The following is a 16192-nucleotide window of genomic DNA, read 5'->3' as shown; positions in this document are numbered from 1 at the left end:
ATCACCTGCAGTTAAAATTTGACTTAAATCAACAGATTCCTCTTAATGAAATTAATTCATTAAAAATAGCAAACAGACCAACAAATAGACTAACTTTTAACATGTAGTACCAAATATCGTATGTGGGAAGTAGAAAAAGTGTGGAGGGAAAAGGTGAAAAAAAGTTTTGTCTTTGCCGAGTGTCGACGCAAAACACTTGGCAAAATTGACCTTTTGCTGAGTGTCGAGGGAAGCACTCGGCAACCTCTTAGTTTGCTAAGTGTCGGTAACGGACACTCGGCAAAGTTCTAACGGCCGGCACGCTACCCTGACGGACGGCGCATGTGCGAGCCACGTGCTGGAGAGTTACCGAGTGTCAAATCTTTGCCAAGTGTCGTCTGGATTTTTGCCAAGTGTGTTCTCTGTGGCACTCGGCAAATAGGATGTTTGCCGAGTGTATTATGTATGCCGAGTGTATAGGCGTAGACACTCGGCAAATGAGGTGTTTGCCGAGTGCCCGACAAAAAGCACTCGGCAAAGATTTTACACTCGGTAACTCTCTTATTTCCGGTAGTGACAGCAATATCTTGTGGTCCAAAAATTAAAATGAGCAATCCCTTATCCATGTGTCTAAGTGTCAATACAAGAAGATTGCCCTTACCATATCTCACATTTACAAGTTGAATAATCTAGTTTCGAAGAACTTGTATGTACAATTAAAATATACTCCCTCCGTCCCAAATTATAAATCGTTTTGCTATTTTTAGATTCATAGCTTTTACATGTAATTAGACATAGTGTGTATCTAAGTGCATAGTAAAAATTCTTAAATGTCAAAACGACTTATAATTTGAAACGGAGGGAGTATATTTTATCATTTTTAGAAGTTAAATAAATCATTATGCAACAACATATACATGTAGACAGTACAGGCTTATATATATATATATATATATATATATATATATATATATATATATATATATATATATATATATATACACACACACACACGCTGTTGACGTGCTGAGCGCCTGAGCCCCACGCACTAGTGTACACAATATGATGAGCTTCACTACACGCCGGAGCAAGCCCGAGCTTGTGGTGCCATCACGACCGACGCCCCACGAGACGAAGCACCTGTCTGACCTGGACAACCTCCGCAACCACCATGAGTACACTGCAGTAGCCTGCTTCTTCCGTAGCGCCGGTCGCATGCCGAATGACACCGCGAAGGCCATTCGGGCGGCGCTCGCCGAGGCCCTGGTGTACTACTACCCGGTGGCTGGCCGGCTCCGGGAACTTCCCGGCGGCAAGCTGGCAGTGGAGTGCACGCAGGAAGGCGTGGTGTTCGTCTCGGCAGAGGCCGACCTGGAGCTCCAGGAGCTCAAGCCACTCGTGCTGCCATTCCCACGCGACAGTGAGCTCGTCTGCGATAACGTGGGCGATGTTGGCGTCGTCCTTGGCAAGCCGTTGTTCTTCATGCAGGCACGGTTTCTTTTGTTTCTATAATTTCCCTTTCTTCTACGTCTTGCTTGTCCGATTGCGTAAACAGATTTGATATATAAAACAACAAGATCAATCTAAGATAGTATATTAATTTGTAGGTGACACAATTCAAATGCGGTGGATTCGCTCTTGGTCTGCACATCATGCACTGCATCGCCGACGCCTTCGGTTGGAGCCAGTTCATGAAAGCCGTCGCCGATCTTGCCCACGGCGAGCAGGCGCCGCTCGTCCTGCCCGTGTGGCAACGGGAATTCCTGACGGCGCGAAGCCCGCCGAACATCGCCGACGCCTACCAGGCGTTCCAGCCGCTAGTGGAAGGCACAGGCGTCCACGACGCGCTCCAGTCCACACCGCTTGATACCATGGCGTGCCGGTCCTTCCTCTTCGGGCGCCGGGAGATCGCCGCCCTGCGGAGCCACATCGTCGTCCCGGCGAACCTCCGGCAGCGCTGCACGGACTTCGACGTGCTAGCTGCCGTGACGTGGCTGTGCCGCACGGCGGCGCTGGGCTACGAGCCGAGCCAGAAGGTGTACCTCTACTTCCCTTCCAACGCGCACGGCGGCCGGAGGAAGGGATTCCTCCGTGTCCCGAGAGGGTACTACGGCAACGCCCTCCTCTACAGGATCGTGGGGGTCGCCGCCGGAGAGCTACGCGCTGGCGGGCTCCGGCGCGCGGTCGAGATCGTGTGCGAGGGCAAGGGCGACCTCTCGCCGGAGTACGCGAGGTCCACGGTGGATCTGCTGGCGTCGCTGCGTGGCAGACGGCTGTTGTTTGACGGAGTGTTCGTCGTGTCGGATGTCACCGAGTTCGTTGGAGACGGGCTGGACTTCGGGTGGGGTGAGTGGGCTGGCGGTGGGGTGGTCGGGCCCAAGCTTGCTAGTTTCCACACGAGGTGCAAGGACGCTGACGGCGAGGAGTCTGTCGTTGTATCGATGGTTTTGCCGGACGTGATCATGGAGAAGTTTCAAGAGGAGCTGGCTGTGTGGCTCAATGGAGATGGGAAGAACGGAAGAAGGTTGCCACGCTCAGCCTTGTAGAGTAGTCTCAATCAATGGGATAAATAATGTTATATATGGCTGGGGTCTTATTGTGGATTTGTGGTTTCTTTATAATCAATTATAAGTGCGCCGTAATAAACTGTAACCGTATAACTAAAATCAGTTACTATTGTTGTGTTGTAATACTAAGAAAGACTGCAACGAAGAGTCAGGTTATCTGTTCACCTTATACACTTACTCTAATAGTACAGATCAATACACAAAGAAGCCTTGCGCATGCCATCAACATATATAAATTCTAGAAGTTGCTATTTTACAACATTCTTGGATGGAAGATAAGCAATCCACTCAACCTCTAAGCAAGGGTGGATCCAGGCCATTTTGGTGCTGCCACTTGACAACAATGGATTTTTAAACCCAATACATATAAAAAATGTTGCTAATATAAGAGAAAGCAGGACTAAAAATCATTAATGATCCTCTATGGATCCGCACCTGCCTCTAAGAGGCATTGCAGCGGCCACCTTCTAGTTTCTCCGCGCTATATATGCACTGCCTCCTTGCTTTCCCTCTCCTCTAAACAAGTGACCTCTCCCCACAGCAGTGGAGGAGGAGCACAGGCCTGGTGCTAGAGCAAACGTGTGAATTAATAAAAGAACATATGTGGATTTTGAATGAAATAGCCGAGTAGATGGAGATAATAACTAGTATTATGGCATAGTTAAAAGTGATAGGCAATACTATAGCTCGTAACCTTTCATGTTACTCGTTACTTTTGACTCGGTCAAGGTGATGGGGGACACTGACGCTACTTCGACGGGCATGACCCCATGCCAAGAGCCTTAGATGTGACGGCTAAAGTTATTAAAACGAAGAAGCTAAACCACACTCGAGTATTTTGATTTTGATGAGCTCTAACACTCGAATTTTGACCAATCGACGAACGTCACAGTGGATGTGCTTCTTCTCCTTCCCAACAACGGGGACCTCTCCAGTGAGCTTTTAGATTAGGAGTTTCATGGTTTGGGGCTGAGGGTTAGGGGTTACTTGTGCCCACGGACCTAGAAGGAGTTCCGGGGCGGCTCGTCGGCTAGCTGTTGAAGCTGGAGGGACGACTGGAGTGGAGGCGGCGAGGATGCCACCGAAGCTGGGCATGACCCTCGGTGGGTGGTGGAGGCGGTGGGGTGTAGGATTTATATGATTTTAGTGCCGGTGGTGGTTGCGGTGGCGGCGGAGGCGGCTTTGCACTGTCAGAGCTGGGCGGGGAGCTGTCGGCGGGGAAGGAGGGGGGAGGGGGTGGGAAGCTGGCTGGAATTGTTGAAGAAGATTTTGAGTGAGGATCAAAGCTGAGAGAGGTTCGTCTTGGACCACGGCATATGGTGGTGGCTTGTGCAGCGGGGCACCGCTAGAGTTGGGGATGACGGGGATGGCGGGGGCAAGACGCTGGAGCCCCGCGTGCAGCCGCTCGCTCGCTACAGCATCACGAAAGGATGCGTAAGATGGAAGGGGATAATACCCTTATGATTGCAATGTTTGTCGATCATGGATGCTACAAGTCACTATTTAGTAAGGTTTTAAATCTCCGGCTATAGCTGTTTGAGGCTGATCAAACTATTTATGCTTATGTACAACTTAGTAGCTATAACCCGCTATAGCCTCATGTAGCTCTGCTATAGCTGTTTTAAAGGTCATCCGCTAAATACCTTTAGTTGAAGATTTAAAACCTTGCTATTTAGTGATCCATAATCAAGATCAAGGTTCTAGCACAATCTCATGAGAATGTAAAACGTAGGGATAAGTTTAGGTATATAGAAGGTCCATATGATAGATAGGAATGGAATTACCACCTTACCTTGCTACTTGAGGATGAAGAAAATGATTTTGGAAAGACTTAAGATATTATCCAAAAGTTTAGTTTTACATGACTGACAGATGAAAATATCCTGCCCATTGAGGCCTTGTTTTTTCCTCCCAAAATACTAATATGAGTCCGCCTCTTGCTTCAGCAAAAGCGCTACCTCCTTCTCGAACCTCTCCACGACTCCCTCCGGCAATAGCATCGACGCAACGACCAACTCGTCACCATCCGAGTTCCGGCACGTCCCGTTGAAGCTCACGTGCGACGACGGCATGGCGACCCCACCGCCGACCCGCTCGGCCCATCCGAAGTCCACGTCGTCCTCGCCGAGCCGCGTCCAGTCTGACACCATGTACGCCGCCTCGTCGTACACCATCGGCGGCTGATCCCCGCCTCCGCATCCGCGCCCGTAGTGCCCACGCATCGACGCCATGAAATCTGCGGTGGACCTCACGTGCTCGTCGCTCATGTCCGTCTTGGCGTCGCGGATGAGCGCCACCGCGTGGCTGAGCGGGCTACGGCGCAGCTCACCGGCGGCGGCGTCCACGACGTGGTAGACGAGGGCGTTGCCGTAGTACCCTCGCGGGATGTGCTCCCACCTCCGCCGCACGTTCGCGGAGAAGGCGAGGACCGCGCGGTGGTCGTCGTTGAAGCCCCACACCGCCGCCCGGCACCGCCAGATCGCCGCCGTTAGCAGCTCGAATCGGGTGCATGACGCTCCGAGATCCCCTGGGACGTGGCTTCGCAGAACGGACACCTCCGCCGGGCCGAAGAAGAAGTGCCGGTAAACCATGCTCGGCGGCGTCTCACCTGTAGCGTTCTTGAGAAGGGACATCAGTTTTTGTTGCACGTAGGCGGTGTCCGGCGGCTCACGGGCCATCAGCAGATGCCTTTCCCACACGGGAAGCGCCGTTGGGGCGCTCTGGCCCCGTGCCATGTCAGCTATGGCCTTGAGGAACTGGATCATGCCGAAGCCATCGGCGATGCAGTGGCTAATCTGGAGACCAATGGCAAATCCTCCACCTAAGAACCGTGTCACCTGCATGGCATGTGCAAATTCCGGAGAGTTTGTAGACAATTTCAAATTTTAGCAACTTTTAAGCAACTGTAGCCTGTAGGTAAGGTACCTGGACGGCAACGATCGGCTTGCCCGCGACGACCTGAATGTTGCCGGCGTCGGGCAACAGCTCCTCAACGCACGGGTACGGCGGCAGGAGCGGTGTGCCCAGCTCCTCCAGCCGCACGGCAGCGTCGGCCTCCACAAACGACACCCCCTCCCCGGTGCAGTCCACCACCAGCTTACCGTTGGCCGTCTCCTGCATCCGGCCGGCGACGGGGTAGTAGTGCACCAGGGCCTCCGCCAGTGCTGCCTTGACGGCAACGGCTGGGTCTTCCGGCTGCCCATGGCGGCCATCCGTTGGGCGGCACCGGAAGAACTCAACTAAGGGGATGTAGACACGGTGACCATAGTGGTCGTCCATGTCCGACAGGGTCTTCGTCTCGCTTGGTGTCACCCGTGCCGGCGTCACCAGCTCAGGCTTGCCCCGATGTGCAGTGAAGGTGACCATGGTTTGTGTTAGATGGGATGTGAGCTTTGGACGATGGTGTTGCCCACTGCTTAGTTGGAGCATTGGAGCACATATATATACAGAGCATGAAAAAAATGCAATAAAACATTGTGCAGCTTTTCCAAAAAATATTTCTATATACATGTATGGTGCTGTCGCATATATAGGAGTAACGGTAAAGAACCAAAAAAACAAAATTTACTGGAATTTTGGTCAAGATTTTTGTATCAAATTAGATTTTGCAGCGCAACAAAACCTTGTTGTGAAAGATAGAACAGCAAGAAAAAAAAAATGCCCCGTGAGCAGTACTCGTACTACGTATGTAGAAACCGGATAAATTGGTTTCTGTAATTCATCTCCGACTAGCTGGATACATATTTCTTTTCCTTTGAAAAGCTGATCTAGTACATTTTGGTGGAAGAAAAAAATGTTGTCTTTTTCAACAAAGGCCAGTACATATATTTCTGTACAAAGAGGACATGTATTTTGCACAAAAAACTTGTCATTATATTCACGTGGGCATGCAAATTAATGATTGCTTCTTCTGAATAAGGGATACCAATGCCTCATTCCGTAAGTCCAACATAATATTTAAAATATACACTTCTGTACATTCCGTACGAGGAGAAAATTTCTGCTCTAGACCTCATAGGTTCTGACTTCTGATGAATTCTTCTTGAAAATAAAGTGGATATGTAATAACACGTATTTGTACACATCTTTGAATTATTTTGGCCAGTACGTTAGCGTAGGCAGTACACCTTTCGCACAATAGGTTGATGCAAAAATGTTATGGTTATAGTAAACCATATGCCAGAGGGATTAAATAACAAATTTGCATCTATTCAAATATGTCGTGATTACAATGTGTATTGAATCTGAAATATTGGCAGAGACGTAAAAATTAGTTCATATCATCCTTCTTATAATGGCCCATGCAGAATATAAATAAAACGGAGAGAACAAATATGAACAATTTTGATTAGCTATGTGCCTCATATTTATACATGAATTTCTAAAACTTCTGTCTTAAAATTACTGGCCCATGCAGGAGCATGAGTTGATAGACAAGTTCAAATGAATTGCAGTAACTCTAGGCAGATTTCCTCCATGTTTTCTCCAAAACATAAAAAATGTTTTTCAAAATCCTTAATATAGCCCTATAGCAGCTTAAAAATCCAATTATCATTTTTTTCTTGATTTGGCATTTGCATGTTTTTGTTTACGTGCTTTGAGAAAACTTTGCTGCAAATAAACAAGACTAGGCGCCTACAATCCCACCACCATATAGTTTTCTTACAGTAAATATTCCATGGAGCGATATGACCTGATAAGATGCACTACATACCCGTACATACTGTTATGATAAAAGTTTTGATTTCTCTGGATAACTAGGTCGACTTATAATACATTTATTGAACTAATCCATATTTCAATGTGAAAGTTAGATTAAACTGAACCAAAGGACTCATTCAAAACTACAATTAGATTGTCAATTACATCTCTACATACTAGCAGTAAATAGGCAGAAATCCATCTATCTATCTATACCGATACTAATCACAGACTCTCTAGAAATTCCCACGTTAATCGGAACCATCAGGTCCCGTTTGGATCCTTGGAATTGAATTCCATTCTAATAATCATTATTTAGATACAAATTAATTAAGCTAATATAATTGTACGTGGAATATATTTGTATATTATTGTTGGTGATACGGGAGAAATACTTATGCGCTGCACTTCTGCTATAGGGAAGCGAATCCAAGAGCGTGCTATAAGAATTGAATTCCATTCTAATAATCATAATCTATAGAATCAATTTCCATCTCCCACCCCATGAATTTAAGATAGGCTTATATCTAAACTTTGGAAAGTTGTGGAATGCCACCTTCCAAGATAAATTAGCCTATTCCATTAAATAGATTCCAATTCCTTCAAAATGAAAGGATCCAAACGGGGCCTCAGGGAATTACAACAGAAACCTCAAGAGTATGACTAGCAATGGAGAACCGGCGGGATGCAGCGACTAGAGTAAGCAAAGTTACACTAGTGTCCTTAATTTGTATAGATGTTGCAATTCTCTTTATATACACACCGCTGCAGCCCTAATACTCGACGACCTCATTCTCCACGCCACGATCATGGCGACCTTCGTGACACGCCGGAGCAAGCCCGAGCTTGTTACGTCATCACGTCCCACGCCCCACGAGATCAAGCACCTCTCCGACCTGGACGACCTCCGCAACCACCACGAGTACACCCCCGTCGTTAGCTTCTTCCTTAGCGCCGGTGCCATGCCGGAGGATACCGCGAAGGCCATGCGGGTGGCCCTCGCCGAGGCCCTAGTGCACTACTACCCGTTGGCCGGCCGGCTGCGGGAGCTTCCCAGCGGCAAGCTGGTGGTGGACTGCACGGAGGAAGGGGTGGTGTTCGTCGAGGCGGAGGCGGAGGTGCGTCTCGCAGAGCTCGGCGAGCCACTCGTGCCACCGTTCCCATGTGTCGGTGAGCTCCTCTGCAGCGACGTGGGAGATCCTAGAGTTGTTCTAGGCAAGCCATTGTTCTTTATGCAGGTAACAACTCTTTTCTTTCCCTTTTGGGGGTTTTTGCCGTTTGAAGGTAAATGTTATGGATGACAGTGACAGCAAACACTGTGTTCAGATCTGGATACATTCGTAAATTTTATACGAGTTGCTGTATGCTCAGGACGTGAATTTATGTGGAGGTGACACGGTTCAGATGTGGAGGTTTTGCTGTCGGTCTCCACATGATCCGTTGCATTGCTGACGGCTTCGGCTGGAACCAATTCATCAGAGCCATCGCTGATCTCGCACGCGGTGAGACAGTCCCTCTCATCCTCCCCGTGTGGGAACGTGAGCTCCTCACGGCACGTGTCCCGGCAAGCATCGCCTGTGCCAGCCCGGTCTTCAAGCCGCTGGTCGAGGGGTCAGGCATCGACGACGTGCTGTACTCCACGCCGTTCGACTCCTTGGTCCACCGCCTCTTCCACTTCGGGCCGGGAGAGATCGCCAGGCTGCGAAGCCACGTCACCGCCCACCTCCGTCGGAGCTGCACGGACTTCGAGGTGCTCACCGCCGTCACCTGGCGGTGCCGCACCGCGGCGCTGGGCTACGAGCCGCGTCGGAACGTGTACATCTGCTTCCCTTGCAATGCTCGCGACCTCCTGCACGTCCCGGAAGGCTACTATGGCAACGCTGACCTCTACTGCGTTCTTGAGGTGTCCGTCGGCAGGCTATGCGGCGGCCAGCTTGGGCGAACAATCGAGCTCGTGTGTGGGGGCAAGAGGAGTCTTCTAACGCCGGAGTATGCAAGGTCAATGGTGGATTTGGTGGCGTCGATGCGCGGGCGCCGGCTGGTCTTCAATGGGGTGTACGTCGTGTCCGATGTGACCCACCTCGGCGGCGATGGGTTGGACTTCGGGTGGGGTGAGTGGGTCGCTGGCGGCGTGGTGGCGCCGACGGTAGCTAGTTTCCACATGAGGTGCAAGAATGCTGATGGTGAGGAAGGTGTTGCGGTGTCGATGGTTTTGCCAGGTGCGATGATGGAGAGGTTTGAAGAGGAGCTCGCCGTGTGGTTGAAGAGAGATGAGGGAGAAGGTTCCGATCCCCATGCTCAGTCTTGAGCAGTGTTCACAGTGTAGATTTTAATTAATTGCCAGGAATAAGTCGGATTTGTTAATGTGAGTGCAGAGTCCTAGTCCCTTACATGCAGTCTGAGCCATCGTCTTATTTTACTACAATGAGTTGGGGTGCATAGTTCTTATGAGACAATTGCATATATATAGAATTGCCCCCAAATTTGAGGCGTAACTAGGAGTTTTGCTCTCTTTTTTTTCATCTCCCACTGTAAGGAAAATGGCCTAGCTAGGTGATAATAATTTTGGTGATTAATGACAACATAGTTATTGGAACTAATGGTTTTGCAAGATATACCTTTGTAGGTATTTTATAGATCCCAAGGATGAATTATAATGCCATAAAAATGAGAAGAAATAGAAAGACTTAGAAAAATTCTATGGCATCCAAATGACAGTAAAAATCTATAGATAGTCTTTTTCTAAGGTGTGCAAATAATTGTATTGTGTTGGAGCTCGTTATTGCCACCCTTTTAGTGCTATTTAAGTGGTGTTTTTGCCCTAAATCTTATACTAACCAGTCACTTGGTACCTGAAATAACCCCATATTTGCATATATGTTGTATTTTGAACTATATTGCAAAATGGCATGAAATACTACATAAACAGGCGACTTTTGTATGGGCTTGATTTGGGCTTGTACTTTGGATAACACAAGAGCCTACTCGAGGAAGATTAGCACCAGCAAAGCCCAAGAAAGGTTGGGCTGATCGACCCAAGGCCAATAGGTCGATCGGCCTGGCCCGCTTCACGCTTCTAATGCATCCACGTACACTGAACCATCATTCCAGATGACTTAGGAGCAAAGTATGTTGTGATTTGGCAAGTACATCTCATGGTCAAAGCTGAAGGAAGCTAAGGATTGGAAGGTCAAAAGTCCGGCAGAAGCAGAAAATCTTGTACAGGCCATATCTCCCTCATTCGAATTCCGATTGCAGCGAATTTGGTGTCAAAACTGCATGTCTCAAAAAAATCTACAACTTTTGGATGAAAGTATCAGACATGTGAGGTCCATAAGGGGGTCCGATCGACCCAAGAGGCCCAAGCTGATCGGCCTCACCCTTTTCTAGTTCCATTCAAGGTGCGTTTTGTCCCAAGGCACCTCTAGACTACAAATACCTCCATTCTCCATCGGCATGCGTATCCATCCATCATAAGTTGGCGAAACAGCGAGACATAGACCATATAGAGCTGAAGGCCGCTGCAAGTCTTCAAATTTGTCTAGGAGATGCCTTAGGCAAAACCCTAGTCACCATGGGCACCTTGCGTGGTTGTGCCATGGCAGTTTAGGAGCCATAGTAGATCGTCGATGGTATGTACTCAGAGGTGATGATCTAATACATATTGTGTGAGCAATATTCTTCACATCATCCGATCTATTAGTGACTCGTGTGCTTTTCTATCTATTATGAATATGCTTGTTGCTTAGTCTAATGCTAGTTTAGACTGCATAACATGCCTTATGTAATCATGGAGATTAGATCTAGTATGTCGACCTTTAATGATGCTTAGACATGTTCACCTATGGTCATACCATTAAACTACCTACTACGGAGGGATCATGATAGGGTTTGCTTTCATGTAAGATGGGGATTTTTGGGAGGTTGATAGGAGGTAGTAGTTTAATGATTACTTTGGATGAGATGCATGATGTTCTTGCTTTTTTGCTAGAACTATGACTAGAAGGTGATAGACTCTTGTTTTCCTTGGTGGTGTTGTCTCATATATAGGTGATTTTTTTTAATTTTAACCTTTTTTAAATAATATTTTAAAAATAACCCTATAGACTAATATTTCCATCTCGTGATCCTTTCAGTCACGCTGGCCCAAGTTGTGCGATAAAATAACATTGTCATGCCACATGCACCGGTGTGACAAGCCTTCCATGCTGGCACGGCAAGATGATACTAGACTTCTCTTGTCACGCCAATGCATGTTGCGCCATTTTGCATGGCTTGACAAGTTCAATTTAATTTACCCACTTTGGACCAGCTAAATAAAATAGTAATTGAACTTTACATTTACAAAAATTGACAAACACGATATATATGGTGCGAACATTCCATTTTAGCAACATGTACATGTCCAAGTGCTACATATTTTGAAAATTTTAATTTCAAAGTAGGCTATGTATTATCCCTATATCCCACTTAGGGCTCTTGTAAGCATCTCAATAAAATAGCATTAAAACTTTGAATGTCGTGACACATGGCATGCAAACTGTATAAGGTGTAAAGGTTCCATTTTACTTGCATGTAGAAGGCCAAGTGCTACATATTTTAAAAAACATAATTTCAAAGTAACCTATGTATTATCCCTCTATCCCTATTAGGACAGCTAAGTGTTAAATAAATTAACTTTGACTTTTTCTTTCCTTCAGTTGAATAACTTAATGACCCAAAATATTTTCAAACTCTAATAAGACTACAACATAAGATATGTTTATTTCTTTTTAACTATATTCATTCCATCAATAATTATTGTTGGTATTTCTTAACGTTCATGAATAAATCCACAAATGCACAAATATACCGTTGTAGCACTTCACCCGGAGAGTATTCAGGGTATCATATTTTCTCAGGGAACGGGAGTGCAAAGGTCTTCTAGCTAGTTCAACTCAAAAACAACAAGAGGTAGAATGACCTGGGTAGCGAGTTTGTCTAAGGATAGAGATCATGGAAGGATAAGCTTAGCTATTACATGCTTGCTTCGGGCACCGGTTTACACCTGGTATGCCAAGTGCCTCCGGCTATTAGCTCAACACCGAACCCGAACGTGCAGGGATACAAGGGATGATAGGCTTGTCACCACCTGGCGCCTACCTCGCAGACCGTGGGGAAAGGTAGCAAACAAAGGTAACCTCTAGCTTAGGCACCACGTCTACTCTAGCATTGCACACTATCTGTCTTAGACTGGAGTCCTCTACAAGAGCATCCGCTACAAGAACGGAAGACGAACCCTGTAACACCCTAATTTTCATCATTTGCAAGTTAATAAAAATCAATTAGAATTTCTCTAGAATTTGTTTGAGTTCGTTTAAGGCCTTAAGGTTTCTTTGTGAATTTATTAGGCATTAAAATCTATTTCTAAAATTAACTTAATCAACCATAGTTTAAGTGTGTTGCAATCATGCTGGTTGCATTTCTTATTCCTTGAGTGTGAAAAAGTTTAAAAATGCATTCTTAGGACTGCTAGGTTCTCTAAGAAATTTTCTGAAATTTTCTGGAATTCATTCTCCTTTTCCTAGAGCTAAATCTATTTATTAGAAGGCTCTAGATTCTTTTTTACGGGTTCTAAGTATTTTATTTGGATTCCCCATGTCCCAATCTATTTCTAAGAATTTTCCTAGAACGTTTGGGATTTTCAGAGTATTTTTGTGGTTTAAATGAATCATCTAGAATTTTTTTGGATTTTCTTTCACGAGAAATCATTTCTGAAAATAAAATAAATCTAATCCTATCCTACTAGGCCAAACCGTGGGCTCAACCCAATCCGGCCCACTGGGGCCCATTAGGTGCCGCCAGGCCCATGGCTGGCCTTTCCCTCAGCGTGCGCGCCACGCCAGGGCGCGCCCCGTTGCCGTATAAAGGTCGACGCGTCCTCCACTGCTCACCCTGCTACCCCCGCTCGCTCTTACGCCGCACCTCGCCCTTGCTCGCGCAACGCCACCGCCTACGGAGCAGTCGAAGCCAAGCGCCACCTCCAGCCTTCGTCGCCGGTTCGCCAGCCAGAAGCCCCTCGGAGCAAAGCCAACGCCACCTGCAGTTTCCCCTTGTCGAGCCAAGCTCGTTTCACCGTTCCTCATCGCCATCTCGTCACCAGAGCACCACCGCCCACAAAGACCCATGCACCGTTGCTCTCATTCTCCGCCGCCAGCCAAAATTCTGGCCACCCCGTCCACCTCTATCGTAGGTGAGGAGCTCCACGGGATCCCCTTGTCCTCCTTCTTTGCTCCTTGACCTCGTTGTCATCCATCGCCCACCGGAGTGTCAACGATTCGTCTGACCAGACCCATCATCGACCAAGGGATGAAGAAGCTACAAGCCTTTTTCATTTAGGTCCCTAACAAACCTTATAATCCTTAGCAGTTCCTTGTGTCTTGTTTCTTTTTCATCCAGACCCCTGAATAGATTAGTTTTCTATCAATATAATCCAAGCCTTAACTTTTTATAGATCTAACCTTGCCATATATCTTATTCACGGCACTATTCAGTGTGTCTCAGAAACATCCTTTGCTTGCCCTATAGTTGACCTTTATTTACATATAGGTCCTTTAAACCATGTTTATCTCATATCATTTCTATTTTTAGCTCCGATTCTAGTGAATCCCGCACTTATGCGATCCTTACAACATGTATGATAGTTTTAAAGTGTTGTTTTAGAATGTTTTTATTGTTTGGTGTATTGTTTGCTTGTTTAGTTGCTTTGGATGATTGTGTGACGCTAGAAGGAGCGCATCTTGAGAAATCTCAAGAAGAAGACTTTGAAGACTCTGAATAGCAACAGGACTTTAAGGAAGGCAAGTTGTGCCCTTGATCACATTCTGTCCTATACAACATTTACATATGATCAAACATATGCTATGCACGCTTGAGTCCTAGTTAATTTTATGGGTCCTAATTAATGATCTAGTTTCCTTTTTATTCCTTGTTGACCTAGGTTTTACTTTATTGTTGGGTAGTTATGCTAGTTGCTATACTTGGTTTATGGTGGGAAGTAACGAACAGTGATGAACCTAATTTATTTTATGTCATGTACCTTTGTTAATTGCAACCACTCACATGCCTTAATTGGAACACGAAGTGACAACCCAGGAAAATAGTACAACCATAAGACCAATAGGCTCTGGTCTTGGCTAATTGATTAGAAACTCTAGTTTATGATAGTCTTACCAAAAGGGCAAGAGGGGCTCATAGGTTGTGCGATGGCTTGTCCAGTCAAGGGGTGTACGCAACACTTGGGGCCGTTCATCCTCTTATGAGGAAACTGTTGACGCCTGATTTTGACACGAGTAAAATCGGCGAGATTCGAAGATGCGGCGAGATACAAGGGCGATGATTGGAAATCAGCTGACTGGTGCTACAGTCAAGGATCGGTTGATTGGTGCTACGGTCAAGGATCGACCAATTGATGCTACAGTCGAGGATCGGTCGATTGATCCTTGGAGTTCCGCCTCGCCCGACCCCTGAGGTTCGGGATCGGATGCGCCCGACCCTCCAAGGGATGATCTCCGCCTCGCCCGACCCCTGAGGTTTGGGGTCAGACGCGCCCGACCCTCCAAGGGAGGATCTCCGCCTCGCCCGACCCCTGAGGTTTGGGATCGGACACGCCCGACCCTCCAAAGGAGGATCTCCGCCTCGTCCGACCTTAGTTTTCAAGGTCAGAGTGAGTCTGAGCCCTCGACATGTGGGTCCTGATCAGTTACCCCTTGCCAAAGAGGTGATCGGCCGATTGGGAGGTTGGAGTAGTTGGGCCGGTGTGGGCTTAAAGAGGATTATGAAGATGAAGAAGGATCAGCCCATGAAGCACGTGAAAATAGTACGAATCGTACTTGTAAATATTCGTTTTCTGTTTAAATTTAGGGATAGAGTTCTAGTCGGATAAGAAGTCGTTTGTACGGGGCTATAAATAGCCACCCTTGTAGATCTGTAATCATCATCAACTCAATACAACAAACTACTATTTCCTCGTACTTACTTTCAAGCAGGCGACTTCGCCAACACTTTTTCTCCTTTTTCATGAGTTCGTACGGGTTGGCGGGGCTGCATCAACTTGACCTCCGGCCGATCTTGTAAGTTCCGTTTATCGAGTAAATTCTAAGCTTTAACTTCGGGCGCATCGCTGTCATTTCGTTTAGATTTATTCATCAGATATCGATATTTACTAGAATTCTACATTTTACGTGTTGTTCTAGTTTTATCACCAGTTATCCAGCTAGGAATCAGTATTTTCGGCTTTTCTTGTATTTTGTTGTTTAATCTACCTATTTCATGCATAGCCGATTAGATCTGTTCCTAGTGTTGCTACCGTAGCGTTGTTTAGATTACTCTAGTAGTTTTCTTTATAAACGTTGCCTGGTAATCGGTTGCATCATAGCCGATTTCCTTATTACTACAAATCAGCCGATTCGCTGATAAGCTTTCTCAAGATCGGAACCTTAGCCGATCGCAACCTCTGGGAACTGACACATTTATTTCCTTGCCAATCAACAGGTCAGATTGGCTGGCACGCCGTGCGAACCGCACCAGGGCGATCACCCGAACAGGAGCTAAGCAGATTCTCCCGGGTCGTGTGTCCGACGCTGGGAATTCGATCAGTGATTTCTAGCGAAAACACACTTTTGGCACGCCCAGTGGGACAATACAACCGCCACCATGTCGAAAGCTGCTGAAGTCTCCGAAGATAACGTCATCGAAGTGACAGAGGCAGATCTCAGGGATGACCAGAAGGAAGAACTAGAGAGGGAGACGGCATACTACCGGAAGACATGTCTGCAGTCCTTCAGTCGCACCAGGAGCGGGGAGACTATCAAAAAGGCTCCGTTTCCAACTCCCCGCCAGATCACAATCACCGAGGACTCGGACAAGATGTCCGAGATGGTCCAGCAATCCGTCTATCAAGCTTT

The 16192-nt window shown here is 46.8% G+C and overlaps 3 protein-coding genes across 3 annotated transcripts; 2 read left to right on the top strand and 1 right to left on the bottom strand.

Annotated features, from left to right (window-relative positions):
- The first annotated feature begins 1023 nt into the window (after nt 1-1023).
- On the top strand, nt 1024-2715 carry LOC117836619 (acyl transferase 1). The gene is made up of 2 exons (XM_034716085.2): nt 1024-1467; nt 1587-2715. Exons 1-2 carry the CDS (start codon nt 1042-1044, stop codon nt 2523-2525), a joined length of 1365 nt encoding a protein of 454 aa, XP_034571976.1. The 5' UTR covers nt 1024-1041; the 3' UTR covers nt 2526-2715.
- A 1560-nt stretch (nt 2716-4275) lies between these two features.
- Nucleotides 4276-6017, bottom strand: LOC117836618 (acyl transferase 1). The gene is made up of 2 exons (XM_034716084.2): nt 5472-6017; nt 4276-5383 (listed from the first exon to the last, which is right to left on the bottom strand). Exons 1-2 carry the CDS (start codon nt 5973-5975, stop codon nt 4466-4468), a joined length of 1422 nt encoding a protein of 473 aa, XP_034571975.1. The 5' UTR covers nt 5976-6017; the 3' UTR covers nt 4276-4465.
- A 1696-nt stretch (nt 6018-7713) lies between these two features.
- On the top strand, nt 7714-9829 carry LOC117836620 (acyl transferase 1). The gene is made up of 3 exons (XM_034716086.2): nt 7714-7946; nt 8019-8485; nt 8638-9829. Exons 2-3 carry the CDS (start codon nt 8057-8059, stop codon nt 9553-9555), a joined length of 1347 nt encoding a protein of 448 aa, XP_034571977.1. The 5' UTR covers nt 7714-7946; nt 8019-8056; the 3' UTR covers nt 9556-9829.
- The last annotated feature ends 6363 nt before the right edge of the window (nt 9830-16192 follow it).

This window comes from Setaria viridis, chromosome 9 (assembly GCF_005286985.2).
Source record: "Setaria viridis chromosome 9, Setaria_viridis_v4.0, whole genome shotgun sequence".
Lineage (NCBI taxonomy): Eukaryota > Viridiplantae > Streptophyta > Magnoliopsida > Poales > Poaceae > Setaria > Setaria viridis.
Note: the sequence above shows the minus strand (reverse complement) of the source record. Positions and strands in the feature narration are given on the sequence as shown.